The sequence below is a fragment of the Xyrauchen texanus genome, chromosome 47, assembly GCF_025860055.1.
Source record: "Xyrauchen texanus isolate HMW12.3.18 chromosome 47, RBS_HiC_50CHRs, whole genome shotgun sequence".
NCBI lineage: Eukaryota > Metazoa > Chordata > Actinopteri > Cypriniformes > Catostomidae > Xyrauchen > Xyrauchen texanus.
This window is the reverse complement of record NC_068322.1, coordinates 22,760,974-22,780,923: the sequence shown is the minus strand read 5'-3', so window position 1 is coordinate 22,780,923 and position 19,950 is coordinate 22,760,974. Positions and strand designations below refer to the sequence as shown.

The following is a 19,950-nucleotide window of genomic DNA, read 5'->3' as shown; positions in this document are numbered from 1 at the left end:
CAGATGCCTGCCTTTGCCTTTGCCAAGTATGCCCCTGTAAATATGAGTAATGCTTGCTTGCTTAGCAAACCAGCCACTAATTATTTGTTTCTGAATGCTGTTTATTATGATAAAATATCCTCAAATATATTTTCTTTATTATCTTAAAGTTTTTATATATTATTAAATATTATATATATATATATATATCTATATATATATATATATATATATATATATATATATATATATATATATATATATATTATTTATAAATATATATATATTTAAATGCATATAACTTTATACATTTGTATTGTTCGCTCATGACCTGTCTAAAAATCGCGTGTCTTCAAGATGATATTTAGCGCTTGCCGTAGTCAGCTGATAAAGGTAAACACGGAAGTCAATGCAGTTCGAATATAGCCAAAAGTTTCATCTGTTCATATGTGTCTTTGTAGTGAAGCATACGATAATGTACATCTAGCAGATACAGCAACTATTTATTAAAGATAGTGTCGAGAGGACATCAGTTTAATAGTGTCGTGTCAATCAGCTTGATATAAAGTTCGTAACAGCGCACATAGTGCCATGTGCTGAAGTTCAATGGCTACAGAAAAACAAGTCACTTTTGTCATCGTAGGTGGAGGAATCGCAGGTGTCACTTGTGCAGAACAGGTATGAACACACCATTGATCTGTGAATTAATCAAGAATTAGACAAATAATCAAGAAGCTGATGTAATTAATGATTTAGTGACTGATCTAGTTTCTGATCTGTTTACTGGTTTAGTAACTGATGCTATTACTGGTGTAATAACTGTTGTAATTATCGATCTCATAGTATTAATAAGTTCTATGGTAACTTATCCAGTCGGTTGATTTTTACGAAACTTGTCAAGGATGTCCTGCTCATTAACCGCAGATCAGTACTATATGCATGACATATAAATTGAAATATATAGTTTTAATATGGGTAAGAATCACAAGTTAACTGCAGTGTGTTGCCAATATTTAGGTCACGATACGATATTATTGCGATTTGTGTGTGTGTGTGTGTGTGTGTGTGTGTGTGTGTGTGTGTGTGTGTGTGTGTGTGTGTGTGTGTTGCGATTCAAAACTACGATATTTTGGGATATTTCACTCAATGTTGCTCATTCGTCTTCATCGTACTGTAGATACGTTTCCAAAATCACCAAATGCATTGTTAAATTAATAACCCATAAGCATAAAAGACCATAATGACTCCCTATTTTTGTGATTAGGTCAATGAAGCTATTCTTTCTAAAAAAAAAAAAAAACTATAGTATTTATGCTTTATATTTTAAAAACATTATTACAACAGTTTCAATACAAAAAGTATAATATAATTAACCAAAAATGTTAGCCTATTTTTATATGATCCTAAAATTTTTGTTAAAATAACTCATGTTACTATTGTAAAATAGTAATACATTTTAGTAAGTGAGGGTGATTATGTGTAAAGCACAATAACTGCACTCTAAGGGACTGTTGTTGAATTCTTAGATTTATTTGGCAAAGCCAATTTTTTTCCCATCACCACCATATTAATGTGGAAAATGTAAATAATAATATTGAGATTTTCCCCACCTTAAACTTTAAGGACCATTTTTCAGAGAGAAAAAAAATAAGGTCAGTATCCCAAATCAAAGCCAGTAAAATATGCATAATTGTTACAGAAATAATGTTGTAATATATACACATATATATATATATATATATATATATATATATATATATATATATATATATATATACACAGTTGAAGTTAGAAGTTTACATATACCTTAGCCAAATACATTTTACCTTAGTTTTTCACAATTCCTGACATTTAATTGTAGAAAACATTCTTCTCACTATAAGTTGCTGGAATTTTGGCCCAGCTTTATAATTTGCGACTGAGCTTTATCATTATGGCTGATATCTTGAGATGTTGCTTCAATTTATCCACATAATTTCCCTCCTCATGATGCCATCTATTTTGTGAAGTGCACCAGTCCCTCCTGCACAAAGCACCCCCACAACATGATGCTGCCTCCCCCATGCTTCACGGTTGGGATGGTGTTCTTCGGCTTGCAAGACACACCCTTTTTCCTCCAAACATAACGATGGTCATTATGGCCAAACAGGTACATTATTGTTTCATCAGACCAGAGGACATTTCTCCAAAGGTAGTATCTTTGTCCCCATGTGCATGTGCAGACTTGTAGTCTGGCTTTATTATGGTGGTTTTGAAGCAGTGGCTTCTTCCTTGCTGAGCAGCCTTTCAGGTTATGTCGATATAGGACTCATTTTACTGTGGATATAGAGACTTGTCTACCTGTTTCTTCTAGCATCTTCACAAGGTCCTTCGCTGTTGTTCTGGGATTGATTTGCACTTTTCGCACCAAACTACATTCATATCTAGGAGATGAAATGACTTAGTCCTAAACTACTTACCAAAACTATAGTTTGCTAATTTGAAATGGAGTGGTTAAAAAATGTAAAATAGGACCAGGACATTTTCTTGACAGCTTTCGTGAGAATTGCCCAGTGACTAATCTAATAACTGCCATTATCCGATTCAACAATTGATTCATTAACTGACCTACTAACTGATCTATAACTAATAACTGATCCCACCGATGCAGTTCTTAATGGTCTGATGTTTGTCAAATTGAGCCACGAGTATTTTCTTTTTTCAGATTGCATCTCAGTTCCCATCAGATGAAGTTTGTCTTTTGACAGCCTCTTCCTTAGTGAAGATGGTTACAAATTTCAAACAGGTTTGAAATTTCAAATTTGAATTTAAAAATCAAAGTGTTTTTAAATGTGTGTTGTGCAGCTTCAACGGATAATGGCCAAACAGACTCCTCCATTTGTAGTAACTTAATAACTGGAAAATATGCAATGTGTTTTCATGACATGCTATACTATCTAAAACTATTTTAAATAGCATTTTTAACTCATATTAATAGAACATTAACATGGAATATGTATACTTTATTCTATTTAAATAATTTAACTTGCTGATAAAAATTGGGGTGAAAAACTTTAAATGGTGACAGTACCTAAAAGAAACACTTTTCCTTATATTCTTAAAAATTAAAACGTAACCAAAAATATTAATGTTGGAAAAAAAAACTAAAGTTAATGTCCGTGTTATTTGTCAACTAACTATCCATCGGTAGGTGTCAAAGACCTTGGAGGAATTTGATGTAGAGGAACAGCCATCTAGATTTTTAGAAGAAAAATATCCCAATCTGAAAGTCATACAGTCTGCAGTCAGCCTCCTGCGAGCAAAGGAACATGTATGTTAAAGCACACACCTACCTTATGCGTGTTACTTCTTCTCATATTTAGATGTGAACAGTACTGTCCATTTCTGCAGCTATTACAGACAGAGAATGGCCAGACGTTCTATTACAAGAAGTTGTGTCTCTGCAGCGGGGCCAGACCCAAGCTCTTAACCCAGGACAACCCTCATGTGCTGGGCATACGGGACACAGACAGTGCTCAGGTACACTTGCACTTATTAATAGCCAATATTTTGAGCATTCTAAGATGAGACGTACATCGATCAGCCACAACATTAAACCATCTGCCTAATATTGTGTAGGTCCTCTTTGTGCCATCAAAACAGCATTCTGTGATGATATTCTTCTCACCACAATTGTACAGAGCAGATATCTGAGTTACCGTAGAGTTTGTCAGTTCAAACCAGTCTGGCTCACTAGATGTTTTATTGTATTTGGCACCATTCTGAGTAAATTCTAGAGACTGTTGTGTGTGAAAATCCCAGGAGATCAGCAGTTACAGAAATACTCAAACCAGCCCATCTGGCATGCCTTGTTGATGAGAGATGTCAACAGAGAATGGCCAGACTGGTTCAAACTGACAAAGTCTACAGTAACTCAGATAACTGCTCTGTACAATTGTGGTGAGAGAAATATCATGTCATAATGTTATTCTGAGATGTAGGTTGGCACTGTTTTGATGGCACGAGGGAAACCTACACAATACTAGGCAGGTGGTTTTAATGTTGTGGCTGATCGAGTGTATAGATTTGCTTGTTTTGTTATACAACCATGAGTCATATAAACACGGTTACCTACGATTGAAAAATTCTGTTCTGTGCATCGACTTAATATTTTTTACAGGAGTTTCAGAAGCGTTTATCAAAGGCTAAGCGGATTGTTGTTGTTGGCAATGGAGGAATTGCATTAGAATTGGTGTGAGTATTAACCATACATTTATTACTTTAGATTTTAGGTTTTCTTGGAGCAGAATCACAAGTCTAGAAATAGTAAACACAAATATCTATAAAATTAAACATGGAATGGTGTTTCCTTAACTTCGGGCTCTTTCATATACCGGGGGATGATTTAACATATTTCAATTATTATTATTTTATTCATATTTTTGTTGTTGTTGTTATATATAGGTGTCATTAAAATTAACTGATTTGGAAAGTTTTTACCAGGCCTTCATCATTTATTTTTTGGCACTTTTCAAATGCCTTTTATGTATAGATTGTACTGTTTAAACCTTGACCCAGACTTTCAATATTTAACTATACAAAATCATTATAAAAATACAAAATATTACATGTTTAAAAGTTTAATAATCTAAGACATTTCAATATTTATTGTGTGAAAATATTAGTGTAATATTTTCAAAATGTAGTGTACTATGTAACCAAGTCGACAGAAGTGTTTGTGAGATGAAGTATGAACAATCATGGTAAATATCACTTTGGATATTTTATTGGACGTAATTTCCAGTCAAGCTGTAATTTTGCCAAATGATGAAAAAAAATCTGAAAGTATGATTTAATTGTGTGTATTTAGAATACATAAAATGTTAGCTATGAAATTGGAATCAGCAAGACAAATTAGTCTGCCGTTTTATTTAATAAACATGTCATTTTCACCCCAGAATCCTGTTAAACACAATACAGAATGTAAAATTACACTGTGGTGGGAATTCTCATGACAAATTACATTTTAATATGCTGTATACGTATATATACACAGCATATGGGTCAATGACATTATGCAATCTCACAAGTGCCTAAAACATTTCCGAAGTACTATATATATATATATATATATATATAATATACAGTATTTATACAGTATATATATATATTAAATGCAATACTTTGTTGAAATTTTGTTGTCATGTGACAAAAATCATAAAACAGAGATCTCTTTAGACAAACAAGATAGTGTAAAGATTTAAAAACAAATCATAATTTTGTCAGATCATTAATCAATATTTTGACATTTGTTTCATGTCATTTGTGCAACCATGAGAAAACTTTGTGATATTGTTGACTTAAAATTTCACCTTGAAACATATATTTGAAAACGTTTTTGAAATTAATGATGAAATTGTGTACACTCCCATATATTTAAGGTGCAAGTAAATTATTTGAATACCATTTACGTGATGGTTGCACCACATTTTTAAAGAAAATAAATATTTGTTTCAAACTATTTGTAAAAACAGCATGAACTCAAAGATTACATGTCTACGAACTTGGCACGTGTTTTAAACCAGATTTGTAAAATATTTTTCAATTTTATTATCTCTTATTTAATATAAACCTTATTTGTCAATGACCAATATATATATATATATATAAACATACTCTGCAAACGTTATAGGCAAAATGTTGCATAGTGTGGATGTCTTCAAAAATAATGACATAAATAGTTTTCATTAATCAGTTAACATCATACAAAGTCTAGTAAACATACAAATCTAAATCAATATTTGGTGTGACCACCTTTACCTTCAAAATAGCACCAATTCTCCTAGATACACCCGGACACAGTTTTTCTTGGTTGTTGGCAGATCGGATGTTCCAAGCTTCTTGGAGAATTCTCCACAGGTCTTCTATATATTTAGGCTATCTCAATTGCTTCTGTCTCTTTATGTAATCTCAGACTGACACGATGTTTAGTGGGGGCTTTGTGGGGATCATAACATCTGTTGCAGGGCTCCCTGTTCTTCTACTCTAATCTTTTCTATTTGCAAAAGTGATGTTTGTGAGTCTTACATTTATATTTCCTATTGACAAACTGAAGCTGAAGATATAAATAACCATCTTAAGACAAATGCTTTTGTGAAACATCTTATGTGCCTCAGACTTTTGGATAGTAAGGTATATTGTAAATGTATTGTATATTTACACACAGTATATCAAGAGTGTGAAAAATGTTTTAACAAGACAACATTCTAGAAATCCACTGTGCTGAAAGTGTTGAAGTTGAAGAAACACCCTAATATGTATTACAACAAACTGCATGGGCAAAAACTAAAAGCAAAATTATTAACATGAATGGTAGAAAATAAGAACATTTTTACATTTTACAATTACAACATGTTAAATACAAAAACAACAGAAAGAATGGTGATTTACATAATATAACACGTTACAAACAATGGGCCAACATTTTATTAGTTTTACCCATGTTACCAAGTGACAAATATATTTGCAACAAAATACTGTTGAGTTTAATTGGACGCACGGCCTCTGACATCAATAAAATATATTGGCAGCATTTTCTCCTCCCTCCTAAAAGTCGATAAGTCGATTTCTTTTGCTATCTTAACTTTATACAACTATATTGTAAGATGCAATTTAATATTTTAATGTTGACCTTTTTTTTCCCTGTCGTCAGTGACCCTATCACATTTTTTGGCTTTGACCCACCAGTTGAGAACCACTATTCTCAATACCTATTGTGTGTTAATGCAGGTATGAAGTGCAGGGCTGTCAGGTGATCTGGGCTATAAAGGATAAAGCCATAGGAAACACATTCTTTGACGCAGGAGCTGCTCAGTTTCTCATTCCATCACTGGAGTCTGATAAAAAAGACAGATCGCTGCCCTGCAAGAGAGCACGCTACACTACTGACAAGACCGGAGGTTTGAGTACACATTATAACTCTGTTCTGGGATCAGCTTTCCTCAATCTACTCAAAGCTATAACATTCGAAAGAGAGTCAAGCAGAGCTGCTCTTAAGTTAGTGTAAATGTATATCTCATATCAAACCTGAACGCACCGTGAATGTATCTCACACAATGTGTTATGCTGCCCTCTTGTGCCAATTTTGAGGGTATGTATCTACGTCAGTGTATGTATTGAATGCCCTTCGAAATTGAAAAATGAATTATACCGTATATAATGTCTGAATATGTCTAATGTTTTATAGCAGGCCACAGTGGGGCTTCAGGAGAGCTTGGCAGTGCCCTTGGCCCAGATTGGCATGGGGGGATTGATCTGAGAGGAGCACAGCAGGTTTGTATTCATGTTTTCATTGGGTTTTACTGTACAACCTGTAAAGCATCAATGCGAATGCATCTGATCGATTAATCAAGTTATCTAAATATTTGTAGTCAAATATTTTAGTATAATGCCCGCTAAATTGTCAAATTAAATGTTGTCCCTGGCAACTCATTTCCTAGGTTTATGTCTCTCATATCCTTAAATACTCTCTTTCTTCTCATGTTGTAGAATTATTTCAACTTAATCAATGCTACATGTTCATTTATTTCTGTATTTAATTAGTAGCTGTGGGGCGGCTGTGGCTCTGTTCTGATGAACCACTAATCGCAGGATTAGGTTGATCAGAAGTGGTTCGAATCCTGGCCCACATGATTCCACATGCCGAAGTGGCCTTGGGCAAGACACTGAACCCCAAGTTGCTCCCAATGGCAGCTCTGCCATCATTGGTGTATGAATGTGTGTATGAATGGGTGAATGTGTCACAGCGTAAAGCGCTTTGAAAACCGTTAAGGTTAAAAAGGCGCTATATAAGTGTAGACCATTTACCATTAATAAGTGGGGTCATGTGCAGTCAGCTGGTCATAATCGCAAAACAAACCCCTTATGGGTGGTAAAAAAGTACTAATAATTCTGTCAGGCTTTACTTTGCAATAATTACCTAATGACATTATCCTTTAAAATCAGTGTAGGCCTGAACTGATGGGCACTTTTAACGTTATTCTCATTCATTTCCTCCGTTTCACAGAATTCCAGTGGAGTCCATACAGAATATGAGTGTGAAGTTGAGAAGATCTACACGCAACAGGAGTTCCTGCAGTCTAAACGCAGCACTGAGAAATTTGAATTGGGTTGTTATGAAAAACATTCAGTCAAACTACAGTTATGCTGTAATGGTTTACAGCTAAAATGAAACATTTATAAACAAAACCTCTCCTACTTTTCTGCAGGGATTTGGCCGGTGTATGTTCAGTTAACCAATGGGAAGATTTACGGCTGTGATTTCATTGTCAGTGCCACGGGCGTGGTGCCAAACACTGATCCTTTCCTTCATGGCAACAATGTAAATATGCATTGAAATTCAGATTTTTTATTATCTGACTTTTATTTCAATACTTGTAGTGTTTATTGTTCATTTTCAAGTTTTGGAGGGTGAATTCCGGTAAATCATTGATATGAATAGTATAGATTTTGAATTTTGTGTGTCCTTTCTAGATTGAGTTGGCTGCAGATCACGGCCTTGTAGTGGATGATCATATGCGGACATCCGAACAGGATGTGTACGCAGCAGGTGATGTGTGTACAGCAGGCTGGGAGCCAAGGGCTCATTGGCAACAGGTAGAACTGCACCTCTCTTATGTGAGATGTTTATTTGTGTCAGGCTTGATATAAGGAATGTGTTCATGCAAGAAACAAGAAAATAGTGGGGGAATGTGCAAATATAATGTGTGAACATATATGGGTGGGCATTTCTTAAATTTTGGGCACTTTCATGTCCCAGATTTTTTATTTTATTTTATTAAAACGATAAGATTTCAACTTTTTTTTTTTTTTTTTGGTCACATTAAAACTGAATTGGAAACTTTTTACCAGGCCTTCATCATCACTGTTTTAGCCTTGTACCAGACCCAGACTTTAAATAGTAACTATGAAAATACGCTATAAAAATACTATTTATTACGTTTAAAACTATGATAGTCTAAACAAAGAGAGAAATAAAAGGAAAACAAGGCCAAAATTAATTATGTGAAAATTATGTAAGTATATAACTTTGTCAAAAACAACGACTGTCCCATACGACTGTCATTTCCATCACAACCAAACCATTTTGCCCTTAGTATGTGTTCAATAGTTAGTGTACATGTTAAAGGAATATTCTGGGTATAATTCAACTATTTCTGTGTAAAGTTAAAGCCAGTTTTACAACTTTTTTTCCTTGATGATGTAATGACTGTTAAAATGACGACTTAAACACTTTTACAGATCAAATATTACATGAGTTTTAACAGAATAATTAATGTAAGTGCTTTCATAAATTATACGCTTCAAATTTCTGCCTCTAAACCCTCAAAAAAAATGGCTCCATTCACTTCCACTGTAAGTGCTTCACTCTATCCTTTATTTTTGCCTTTTTTATATATATTTTTTCTCCCCAATTTGGAATGTCCAATTCCCACTGCTTACCAGGTCTTCATGTTGGTGCGTTACTCACCACAATCCGGGTGGTAGAGGACAAGTCTCAATTGCCTCTGTTTCCGAGAGTGTCAATCAGCTCATCTTATCTCGTGGCTCGTTGTGCATGACACCACGGAAGCATGTGGAGGCTCATGCTAATCTCCACGATCCACACACAATTTACCACATGCCCCATTGAGAGCGAGAACCACTAATTGTGACCATGAGGAGGTTACCCCATGTGACTCTATCCTCCCTAGCAACCGGGCCAATTTAGTTGCTTACGAAACCTGACTGGAGTCACTCGGCTCACCCTGGGGTTCGATACTCGCTGAGTTACTCGGCCCCCATGATATTTTACGGATCATTTGAAATTATTTTGGCAGATGCTATTTGCACCTATATTTATATTTTAACATGCAGTATATGAGCATCACTGCAGTGTGTGTATTGTGTTTATTTAGAGTCCCACAGACACACTACATGAACCCTGACCCCAAAATCTAACCTTACCTTTGAAAAAATAACCTTGGTTTTACTACAGTAAGTTTCACCAAGGTATTTTTTCAAAATATATAGTAATCACAAAATTAAATAATTCATGAATTAAATTAAATTACTATTGCCACCGTATTACTGTACTATAACCATGGTTAATTGCATTAAAACTATGGTATCTACCATAAAACATGACTACTACAATATAAGGAATACAGTTATGCAATCTACACACAAGCGATGCCGAGGTGCAGGAATGAGTGCGATCGACAGACTACACCTCCATGTCAAACCCTTCTCTTGCCAGTTCGATTCCCACCACCATTGTGTCCTTAACTCCAGGTTGCTCTGAGGGGATTGTCCCTGTAATAAGTGCACTGTAAGTCGCTTTGGATAAAAGCGTCTGCCAAATGAATAAATGTAAATGTAAAAACACTCCCCGACATTCACCGTGACCAAATCACTGCGATGAAATCAACATATAGCTTCATTTTTAACTATTATTGTAAGTAGTATTAAAGGAGATATTAAGAGTGGAAACAGGAAATCAAATGGGAAAAGAGTGTAACAACACGGATTTGAACCGCGGTCGCTAGGACAACAGTACACATGCACACACACAGTCTAATGTTTATTTTGTTGTATTTTTCTGTGGTTTCACCAAACTATTGGGTTGCAAATAGCTGCACTGTGTGGTAGATGCTATTTAGGGTGAAAATAGATACACTCCAAATCATTTTTTTGCAGTAATCAACAGTTATGCCATAAATGCTGTCGATTGAGATTAACTTGTATTGAACCTGGAAAATTAATTTAACCAAGTCAGCAAAAGAGTGAGTGTAGAGCATCTTGATATGAAATATGAGACAAGTGATTTTTGAAGAAAACAAATCAATTCAAGTTAAATATCAAGGTCATTTTATTGGACTTATAAAGTTCAATGAACACATAGGACTGCTGTTCATTAGTATTAGTATTACTGGATACCAGTTAGTAATGGACACTATGGACAGCATTTTGAGTCAACAATGCCTTTTACTGAAATCTTGTTTCCTATTCCATTTTTGAAGATGCGCTTATGGACGCAGGCACGTCAGATGGGCTGGTACGCAGCGCGCTGTATGGCAGCAGATGTTCTGGAGGAGCCCATAGAGTTGGACTTCTGCTTTGAACTTTTCACCCACATCACCAAGTTCTTTAACTATAAGGTGTTTCTTAATATGTCTGATGTTTCACTGTTTTATTCTCTGCTGAAAAAACTAACAAAAAAACCTGCCTAAACCAGCCTAAGCTCGTTTAATGGTCTTCGCTGGTCTCCCAGCCAGGTTAGAAGTGTTTAAGTTACGGAAGCACCGATATGAAAAAAAAACTGCCTATGTAAAAAAATAGATGTATAAAAAGTATGCCTATGTTTTTTATTTGGTTAATAATTGTTTGATATAAAATGGTGTTGATACATCTATGCATGCCAAGTTTTGGGCCTTTTTCTGCTTGACCAGGCTAAAATACCATCTTAAACCATCTTAGACTGGTTAATGCTGTTTTTTTATTTTCATTCGGATGTCTGTTTCAATTTCAAAGCTTCTGTTGGAGTTACAAATAGTTTTCAAATTTTACAACCAAATTCCATATTTTTGGTTTTAGGTGGTTTTGCTGGGGAAGTTTAATGCGCAGGGTCTGGGTCAGGACTATGAGCTTCTTCTGCGTTGTACTAAAGGGCAGGAGTATGTGAAGGTGGTGCTGACTGGGGGTCGAATGATGGGGGCCATCCTTATCGGAGATACAGATCTAGAGGAAACCTTTGAGAACCTCATTCTCAATCAGATGGACTTGTCCAGATATGGCGAGGAGCTTCTTGATCCCAATATCGACATTGAAGACTACTTTGACTGAATATGAATCAGTCTGGTTTGCCAATGATTTTAAGTTATACATTAAATGTGAAGTATGCAATTTCAGCACCACTATTGGCACCAGACAGAATTGCAAAAATAATGACTGCACTCAGACAAGTTTCAAACACTCCCTAGTGGCACATAAATCAGTCAGTTACCAATATAAAAAAGCACATTGAGAAGCAAAGTAAAAAATAAGTTAATAATAATAATACAAAATATATAGTATTGAGAGGCCAGGTTATAGAGATGTTTATTTGATGCCATTCATTTTATGGCTCACATGCCTCCAACTTTAATAATCCTTAATTTGCTGCTCAATGTCATTCTAATAATATAAATAAATATGGCTTGTTAAGTTCTTGAATGTGCTGACTTCAGTTTAGCTTGTAATTCAGTCACTAAGGAAGTAAGTAATAAGAATATGGTGAAAGCTCATTAAATGCTTCTTGTGAGGTTTGAATCTACAACCACCACACACCACTCCTACAGTGCATAGGTTTAGGTCAGATATATTTTTCCAATGGTTACAACATTCTTTGCCAAGAGTAACATGACAATATGGAGCTTCCAAGTGTTTATTTATTTGAATGAAAATAAAGGTTAAATAATAAATTCAAACACTGGTTTTAAATGATTTTATCCTCAAAAATACATAATGTAAAGTTTTGCTTTATTAAATATAAAAAATCAAATTGAGTTTCTATTTGCTTCAAATGTTATTCAATAAAAACAATATAAAAAATTCTTAGCCCAGCGCTTAGTACAGAGCCCTTTAGAGGACAAGGAGGGAACTTATTTTCTAAAATAGTTTTACATTCCCGCGCAAAACCTTTATCCATCCCTTTATTATTTTTATTACCATAGTTTTGTTTTTCCCTGTATTATTACGAAGGTTTTACTACCAATATCATGGTTAAAATATGGTTAATGTAGTAAAAGCATGGCTAATTGGTATCAGAAAAAGTATCGTGAGGGAGCACAATCTACTGCGAAGTAACGCAAAACGTATTGTGATGGAATGTGAACAATTGCAACGGAATGCAGAACTTATTATGAGGGAACGCACAACTCATCGATAGGGAGTGCAAACTGTTATGAGGGAGAGCAAATCATATTGTGAGGAACGCAAACAATTGTTAGGGAACGCAAAATTTTTGGGAGGGAACAAAAACTATTTCAGAAAATAAAATCTCTCCCTGTCATATAAGGTACTCCCTGAGTTCTGGAGAGATTGACTGAATACAAATTTAGATGAAATTCCCTACTAGCCCATATTTTGTTTAACTGTACTTTTCCAAAGATAACTTAGCCCCTTGTTTCACTGGATACACAATACAAATATCATGGCATTTTGGCAAATTTTCTAGTTCAGTGTTACCCCAATATTGATACCATGATCAATGGAAACATGTAAATACTTCACACTGTAACCCTCCCAATGTTCAAGCCAAATCTACGCCCTTGGCTAGCGTTCATTCATACAGTGATCAGTTGTTGCGATACTCAAGCACATACTCAGGATATATCTGATTGCAATCAAAGATAACAAAAATCCTTGGATAAAGTATATCATCTACACAACTGTCATGTAGGTTTTCATCCTGGCCATCATCAGGTTTGCAATAATCCTGATATCCTCTTTTGTACTTGCCAACAATAACGCGAGCAAGCAACATTACTTTGGTTCCCCGGCTGGTTGTTTCACTATATTTGGTAGCATATGATGCATGTTTTGCAAAGTAGGTTCCTGAAAAAAAATCAGTTGTCACTATAAATATATTTTATGTCAAAACAACTAAGAAAGTATCTTAATCACAACCTACCTTTGCCATATACATGGCCCTTTCTTTTCCTGTCTGATAGTCTGCAGTTAAAATTATATGTGCAAATAAATTCCAGGTTTCTTTCGCTTGTGCCATGAAACAGCCTTTGCTCCTCAATATCAGACTGTCCCTTTATCCTCATCAACTGGATTTTTTTTCTAAGAATTCACAATACAGACAGTCCTCTGTTTATACATGCAAATTATATCAATATGTAAAATGAATTTTATGATATTATGTATGTCAAGACTTAACAATTTCCTATTAATAATATCATGAACAATCTTTGTAAACCTGATAAGCTTTTTACAATTACGTAGAAGTACATAAGGTGTTAATTGTCCTTTAAAAAAAGTCACAATGCAACATCTGGTCCTTAAAATAGGCTTCATTTTCTTTATGACAGACAGATATTTCTCTCTCTCTCTTTTGATTTTGGGGCAAGTATGACCTGGAAATGTTTTCGGGACATTCACCCAAATGGTGCTAGACATAGCATGACATTCTCATTACCTTCGAAACAATTCCCAGAGGTCCAGATTTTGTATTCTGTTGATGGATATAATGGGTTCCTGTAGTAAGCCTTCATTCCTGACAAATCTCTTCACGTGCCGATATTCTCTGGTCTCCCTTCTCAAAGGTATTATCTAATTAAAAGTGTTAAACATTTCCTGAGATTGTCACCTTTAATAAAGTTTGATATAGGCAGGAGCGTTTCTGTGATCAGCATTTGCTATTACCTGATAAGGTTGTTTGGGATCAACATCTTCCCAGTTTGCAGGTGGAGATGGAAAAACGTCATTGCATTTGCAGCTGTTACATAAGACAGGATGGTTTCGCTTTCATTTCATTGAAAAATAAATGTAAAGAAAGCACCTTTGAATTTATTCGGTTTCATATAGCCTTGTGGTTAAATTGACCAAAGTTAAAAAGATCTCACCTGAAACCATATTCAGTCTGATATGAGCGTTTGATCCCCCTTGTTTGCCCAGTTTTCAAGTTGACCTGTGTGCTTGCTTAAAGTTTAACAGGTTTTTTTTTAATGCATGAAACAAAAACTATTACAAAATATAAAAACTGTTTAGATGTTGGTAGTCACATTTAGAACTGGTATACACCCTTTTTTGGTTCCTTAAGTACTGTACATGACATTGAGCATACATTGCTCTAAGCCCCTACTACAGTAACAACTTGTTTTGTCAATGATGAAAGAAACAATCATTTCAATTGTGCGTGTGTCTGTGTACCTAACCTGTTGCTCTAATGGGGCATTGGAATACATATAGCCTACAGTAAATTGCATATGCTAGAAGTTACTATTTACATACAGTACATACTGTATCAGGATTGGACTGGGAAGAGAAATCGGCCTGGGATTTTACATAGAAACTGGCCCAAAAGTTGTTGAGCGGGGGCTCATTGCATCTTATCGTGGCCCATTTTGCGGTCGAGGCAGTCACTTATTTCCAGGGGTTTCAGTACAGCGTAAAAATGTGACGTGGTAGTGTAGGCGTTCTCCTAATTCAAAATTTGCATCAACAAAAACATTTACCGATTTCCCTATTTTGTCTTAGATTCTCCATGGCTGTTCCATCAGTTTGCTGTCGCTGTTATGAAAAGCCCGCGGAAAGAAGGCACTATAATGCGCATGTGCGCTGACCTGAAATTTGTTTTATGTCATGGCCACGCCCCTTGTGCGTCGCTGTACTGAAACCCCTGTACTTTAGTGAATGCCGTCGGGGTTCTGACAATCTGTCCTACCCGCACAGGATGTAGGCTACTACCGGTAGTTCACGCGGTCATATTGTCTAACAAAATGTGGTTCTTTCTCAGAATGAGCTATTATTTATATAAAAAACCGCCTTCACGAATGATGTAAAAACAGGGGTAGCACATCCTGTCGGCTTGAGATACCCCATCAGAATGAACTACCGTCTTAATAAATGTATAAAAACGTGCTTTTTAATGATGTCTTGTCAGTTACACAACTCTACAAGTTATTTTGCTAAATAAAGTTCCATTTGAGTAGATTTCAAATATCGTTCTAGAGTATTTAAAATATATATATTTAGATACCGTATCCAAACACACGTACGATTCAGTTATGTAAAGGTGCTGTTTAACCGTCAAATTCCTACCGCGTATATTTTTATCACAGACAATACAGATTAATTATTGAGAGATTTTTTTTACAATAAAATACTATATATAATTTTATTATTATTCAGCAAGATTTTACTTACATTTTTTCACCCAAACTCGTGATTTTTAAGGCAAGGTAGCTCAAAATTATGGGCGTGTCTTCAGATACGCTAGAAAATGTACTGCGCATGCGCAGTGCGTGTTGGTTGCACGTTCTGAGAGGTAGGACGATGTCCAGTCCACCCCTGATTCGGCCCCAAAGTGCATCGGCCCTTCGGCAAAATGTCATGTATGCCAGATTACCAATCCAGCCCTGCTGTATTTACAATCTTGCAATATATATATATATATATATAAATCTGAATATGATATGTAGCCTAATGTTGCTTAAATGTAATTGCATGTATAGAAAACAGAAGGAAAATATAAAAAGAAGAAAACCCCTAGTTTACATGCTTTGACCGACATATGAAAATAAGCAAGGGCTATTAATATACTGTTGATTCCCTTTTAATATAGGCCTACAGAATAGCGAACCAAACGTGTGTACCTATTAATTGACATTTACCAAAACATTTAGTTAATATGATCAAACGTCACCTAACTGAGGAATGTCAGATGAAAAGACCAGTTCTTGTAAAAAATAAGGATATATATATAAGGGTTAAGGATCCACTCTATAAAAACGTATTACCTGCAAAGTCGATCTGGAACTGACCTCCAGAAGTGAATATTTTAATAACCCCATGTGGGTTTTTGAGGTAGTAGCTCTCCAGCTCAGCACTGGACATGAAATTCTTTGGCTCGTCCTTACAAAAAACATTATAATTCTGATTAAATGGGCAGTCAGGAGGTCAATCAAATGAAAAGACACTTATAAAACAGATTTTACCTCAACCCTGTGCCAGACACCGCAATCTGCCTTGTAAAACCAGTACCATGGGGTGTCAGATGTGTCCATATTTTCCACCTCATCCTCCAGTTCCAAACCAGCCAACGCATTTAACATCATTTACAGGTTAAATTGCTCAATAATTCCAACGCAGGAAACACTGGCTTCAGTTAAGCTACAATGGAGAAAAGGTTCAACGGCATTTCGGCAAACAGTGAAACTACAGACGAATAGTTGAAGAGGTAGTGTGGTTTCTTGGTAAATCTTCCGGATATCTGACTCCTCATCGGTCAAGATGGATTATTGTGAATGGGAGAGATGACAAACCCAGAGAGTGTGTTTACGTCATACTACGTAGAGGCTTTTGTTAAGAAACGAAAGCACAAAGATAAAGAATGAATAAAGCTGTAGAGTTAAAGGGGTGTGGTGTCGGCGCAATGCTGGAGAAACGCAGGTGGGGTGAGACATATCCAGCTGCAGACCCGCAGCACCACCAGTTTCAGAACCCCAGCGCCAGAACCTGAAGTGAGGGGCGGAGTTATTGACAATGAGACAAGCATGGCGGAGAGCATGGTGAGTTGTGTAACGTTTTTGACATCATGTTGTGAAAAATTATCGCATATATTAAGTTCAGCGTTTATCTGCTAAATATTTAATTTTTGCATAACTTTTCATCTTAATGAAGCTTGAATATGTTGTCATACTTTACTGTATTAAAAAAAAAAGTTCTACGGATGGTTCGATACATTTTTGCGTGTTGTAAATGAGCCTTGCGGTGACGTTTTGAAGATATCTTGTGAAGGTGTTCAAGTGTTTGTTCCACGTTCCTCTGTTATATGCATTGTTTGTGAGTTAATGTTACCTTATAGTTGAGGTTTTTTTTTTACGTTGAGATTATTGTGTGGTGCTTTCATCTCTTGTAGAGACATTTCGAATGAATGAAGACCACAAGGAAAAGGCCCGCAACAATCTCCTGGAACAGTCAGAAGCTTCCAGAGAGCCCTTTCTATTTCATTTTGTGTTCAGGGATGACATGGAGTTATTTTAGCAAGAATGTAAGGACAAAATGGGCCTGAGAGTGAATTCCTCATTTGATACATTTTAAGTTTAATTTATACAGGATTGTCATGATAAAATGGGCCTAGGGGTGAATTGGTCATTTGTTGTATATATTTTTATTGTTTCTTTTAAAATTATGCAGAATTTTCTCTCTTTTTAGTTTTTTGACATGTTTTATTTTACATAAAGAAAAATGCATGCTGCACATGTTCTTGTGAAATAAAGTATATTTTATATAAAATGCCCATAAGTTTCAAGCATTTTTTTCACCATCATGATCAGGAAGTAACTCTCATAATACAATGAAACGGATAACTATATACAATTATATTACACAAGATCAATATTTTAAAATGCTTATTGTACTGTACCTTAAAGAATCATTATAACATACATTATAAAGTATGATGTTTCGTTTGTAATAAAAGCAAAGTACTCTCCAAAACGTTAGGTGGCGCTACTCGGTTTCGAACATAAGCTCCGCCCCTCACTTCAGGTTGTAGCGCTGGGGTTCTGAAACTGGTGGTGTAGCCTACTCTCCAAAACGTTAGGTGGCGCTACTCGGTTTCGAACGTAAGCTCCGCCCCTCACTTCAGGTTCTAGCTCTGGGGTTCTGAAGCTGGTGGTGTAGCCTACTCTCCAAAACGTTAGGTGGCGCTACTCGGTTTCGAACATAAGCTCCGCCCCTCACTTCAGGTTGTAGCGCTGGGGTTCTGAAACTGGTGGTGTAGCCTACTCTCCAAAACGTTAGGTGGCGCTACTCGGTTTCGAACGTAAGCTCCGCCCCTCACTTCAGGTTCTGACGCTGGGGTTCTGAAACTGGGGTTCTGAAACTGGTGGTGCTGCGGGTCTGCAGCTGGTACTATTGGGTGGGGTTGGTCCATATTTCAGCCGTATGCAACACACGCACAATAGTAATAAGTATAAGTGTCCGTACTCTGGATTGGTTCTATCCGGACTGTGTTGGGTGTCTCATCTTGATAGTTTCCCCAACATGTCTCTCATCATTTACTCACCCTCATGCCACCCCAGTATGACTTTCTTTCTTCTGCTGAACACAAACAAATAGTTTTAAAAGACGATTTTGGCTCTGTAGGTCAGCAGAATGCAAGTGAATGGTTGACAGAACTTTGAAGCTCCATAAAGCACATAAAGGCAGCATAAAAATAATCTATAAGACTCCAGTGGTTTAATCCATACCTTCAGGAGATATATGATAAGTGTGGGTGAGAAACAGATCAATATTTAAGATCTTTTTTACTATTTCATGTAGCATCAACATGTTATATAAGATATATTCGAATGAAATCTTGCTCTCAAATTTATTATAATGATTGTGCTGAGTGGAGCAAGACTAAATGAAGGGACTGAATCACAAATCATGTCTGTCTGTATGTTTACAAAATTATATTCATAATATATCACAGTTAACATTAAACTGAAGTCTCCATCTCATGCAAGATTGATATTCTCAGTTCTAGTGATTCTATTTTATAAGGAATCAAAGTGAATGTCAAGCTGATGATGAAGTGCAGAAAAAAAACTTTGACATTCCAGAGTGTTTTATTGAAACCCTGCAATAAGCATTAAGAGATAAGAGATGTAACTCTTAAACTGGACTGAAAAAAAAAATAGCTTAGCAAATCAAAACATTGACTAGCACACTGTAATTTGCTGTGAATGCCCTGAATACAAGTGTTTGCCATATAGCAGCCCATACATTGATTAATCATTAAGCTCATGACATTAGTTATTATTGGGGGTATTTACACTTGGTCACTTCATATGGTGTTACTTATTGGATTGCTATGTGAATGAATAAGCAGTTTCCATTTATACTTGGCCGACACCAATGTGTCTCTGCCAAATGGATAATGCCAGGCAGCGAATTTAAAAGGTGTGATTTATAGAGTGCACCAGTGCTCGTCCACTTTTTCAGCTGTCTGGCTTCTGGAATAATTTTTCCACAAAATTTAAAAAAATGGGGAATAAAATGATGGCCAAATGAAAGGGGGATCTGGCATCCTCGCAGGGCAACGGGGCTCTGTGATGGTCAAGGAAGTGTCCAGGGGAAAGTCCATGGCATACGTGGAGTTCAACAGCCAAATGTGTTCGCTGGCAACATCTCCAACTCAAGCCAGAGGTCCTAAGATCAGACCTAGCCACTCCTCTTACGTTGCCAGCATCC

The 19,950-nt window shown here is 36.0% G+C and overlaps 2 protein-coding genes across 2 annotated transcripts; one reads left to right on the top strand and one right to left on the bottom strand.

Moving 5' to 3' along the window:
- Nucleotides 1-379: 379 nt before the first annotated feature.
- On the top strand, nt 380-12,440 carry pyroxd1 (pyridine nucleotide-disulphide oxidoreductase domain 1). Its single transcript, XM_052121163.1, has 12 exons — nt 380-657; nt 2,684-2,764; nt 3,170-3,289; nt 3,370-3,498; nt 4,139-4,212; nt 6,748-6,917; nt 7,205-7,290; nt 8,024-8,126; nt 8,226-8,338; nt 8,491-8,613; nt 11,019-11,156; nt 11,593-12,440. The coding sequence occupies exons 1-12, from the start codon at nt 586-588 to the stop codon at nt 11,839-11,841; spliced, it is 1,458 nt and encodes a 485-aa protein (XP_051977123.1). The 5' UTR covers nt 380-585; the 3' UTR covers nt 11,842-12,440.
- A 166-nt stretch (nt 12,441-12,606) lies between these two features.
- On the bottom strand, nt 12,607-16,975 carry LOC127639251 (protein mono-ADP-ribosyltransferase PARP11-like). The gene is made up of 7 exons (XM_052121165.1): nt 16,704-16,975; nt 16,506-16,620; nt 14,610-14,685; nt 14,410-14,482; nt 14,183-14,316; nt 13,670-13,827; nt 12,607-13,593 (listed from the first exon to the last, which is right to left on the bottom strand). The coding sequence occupies exons 1-7, from the start codon at nt 16,821-16,823 to the stop codon at nt 13,334-13,336; spliced, it is 936 nt and encodes a 311-aa protein (XP_051977125.1). The 5' UTR covers nt 16,824-16,975; the 3' UTR covers nt 12,607-13,333.
- Nucleotides 16,976-19,950: the final 2,975 nt, after the last annotated feature.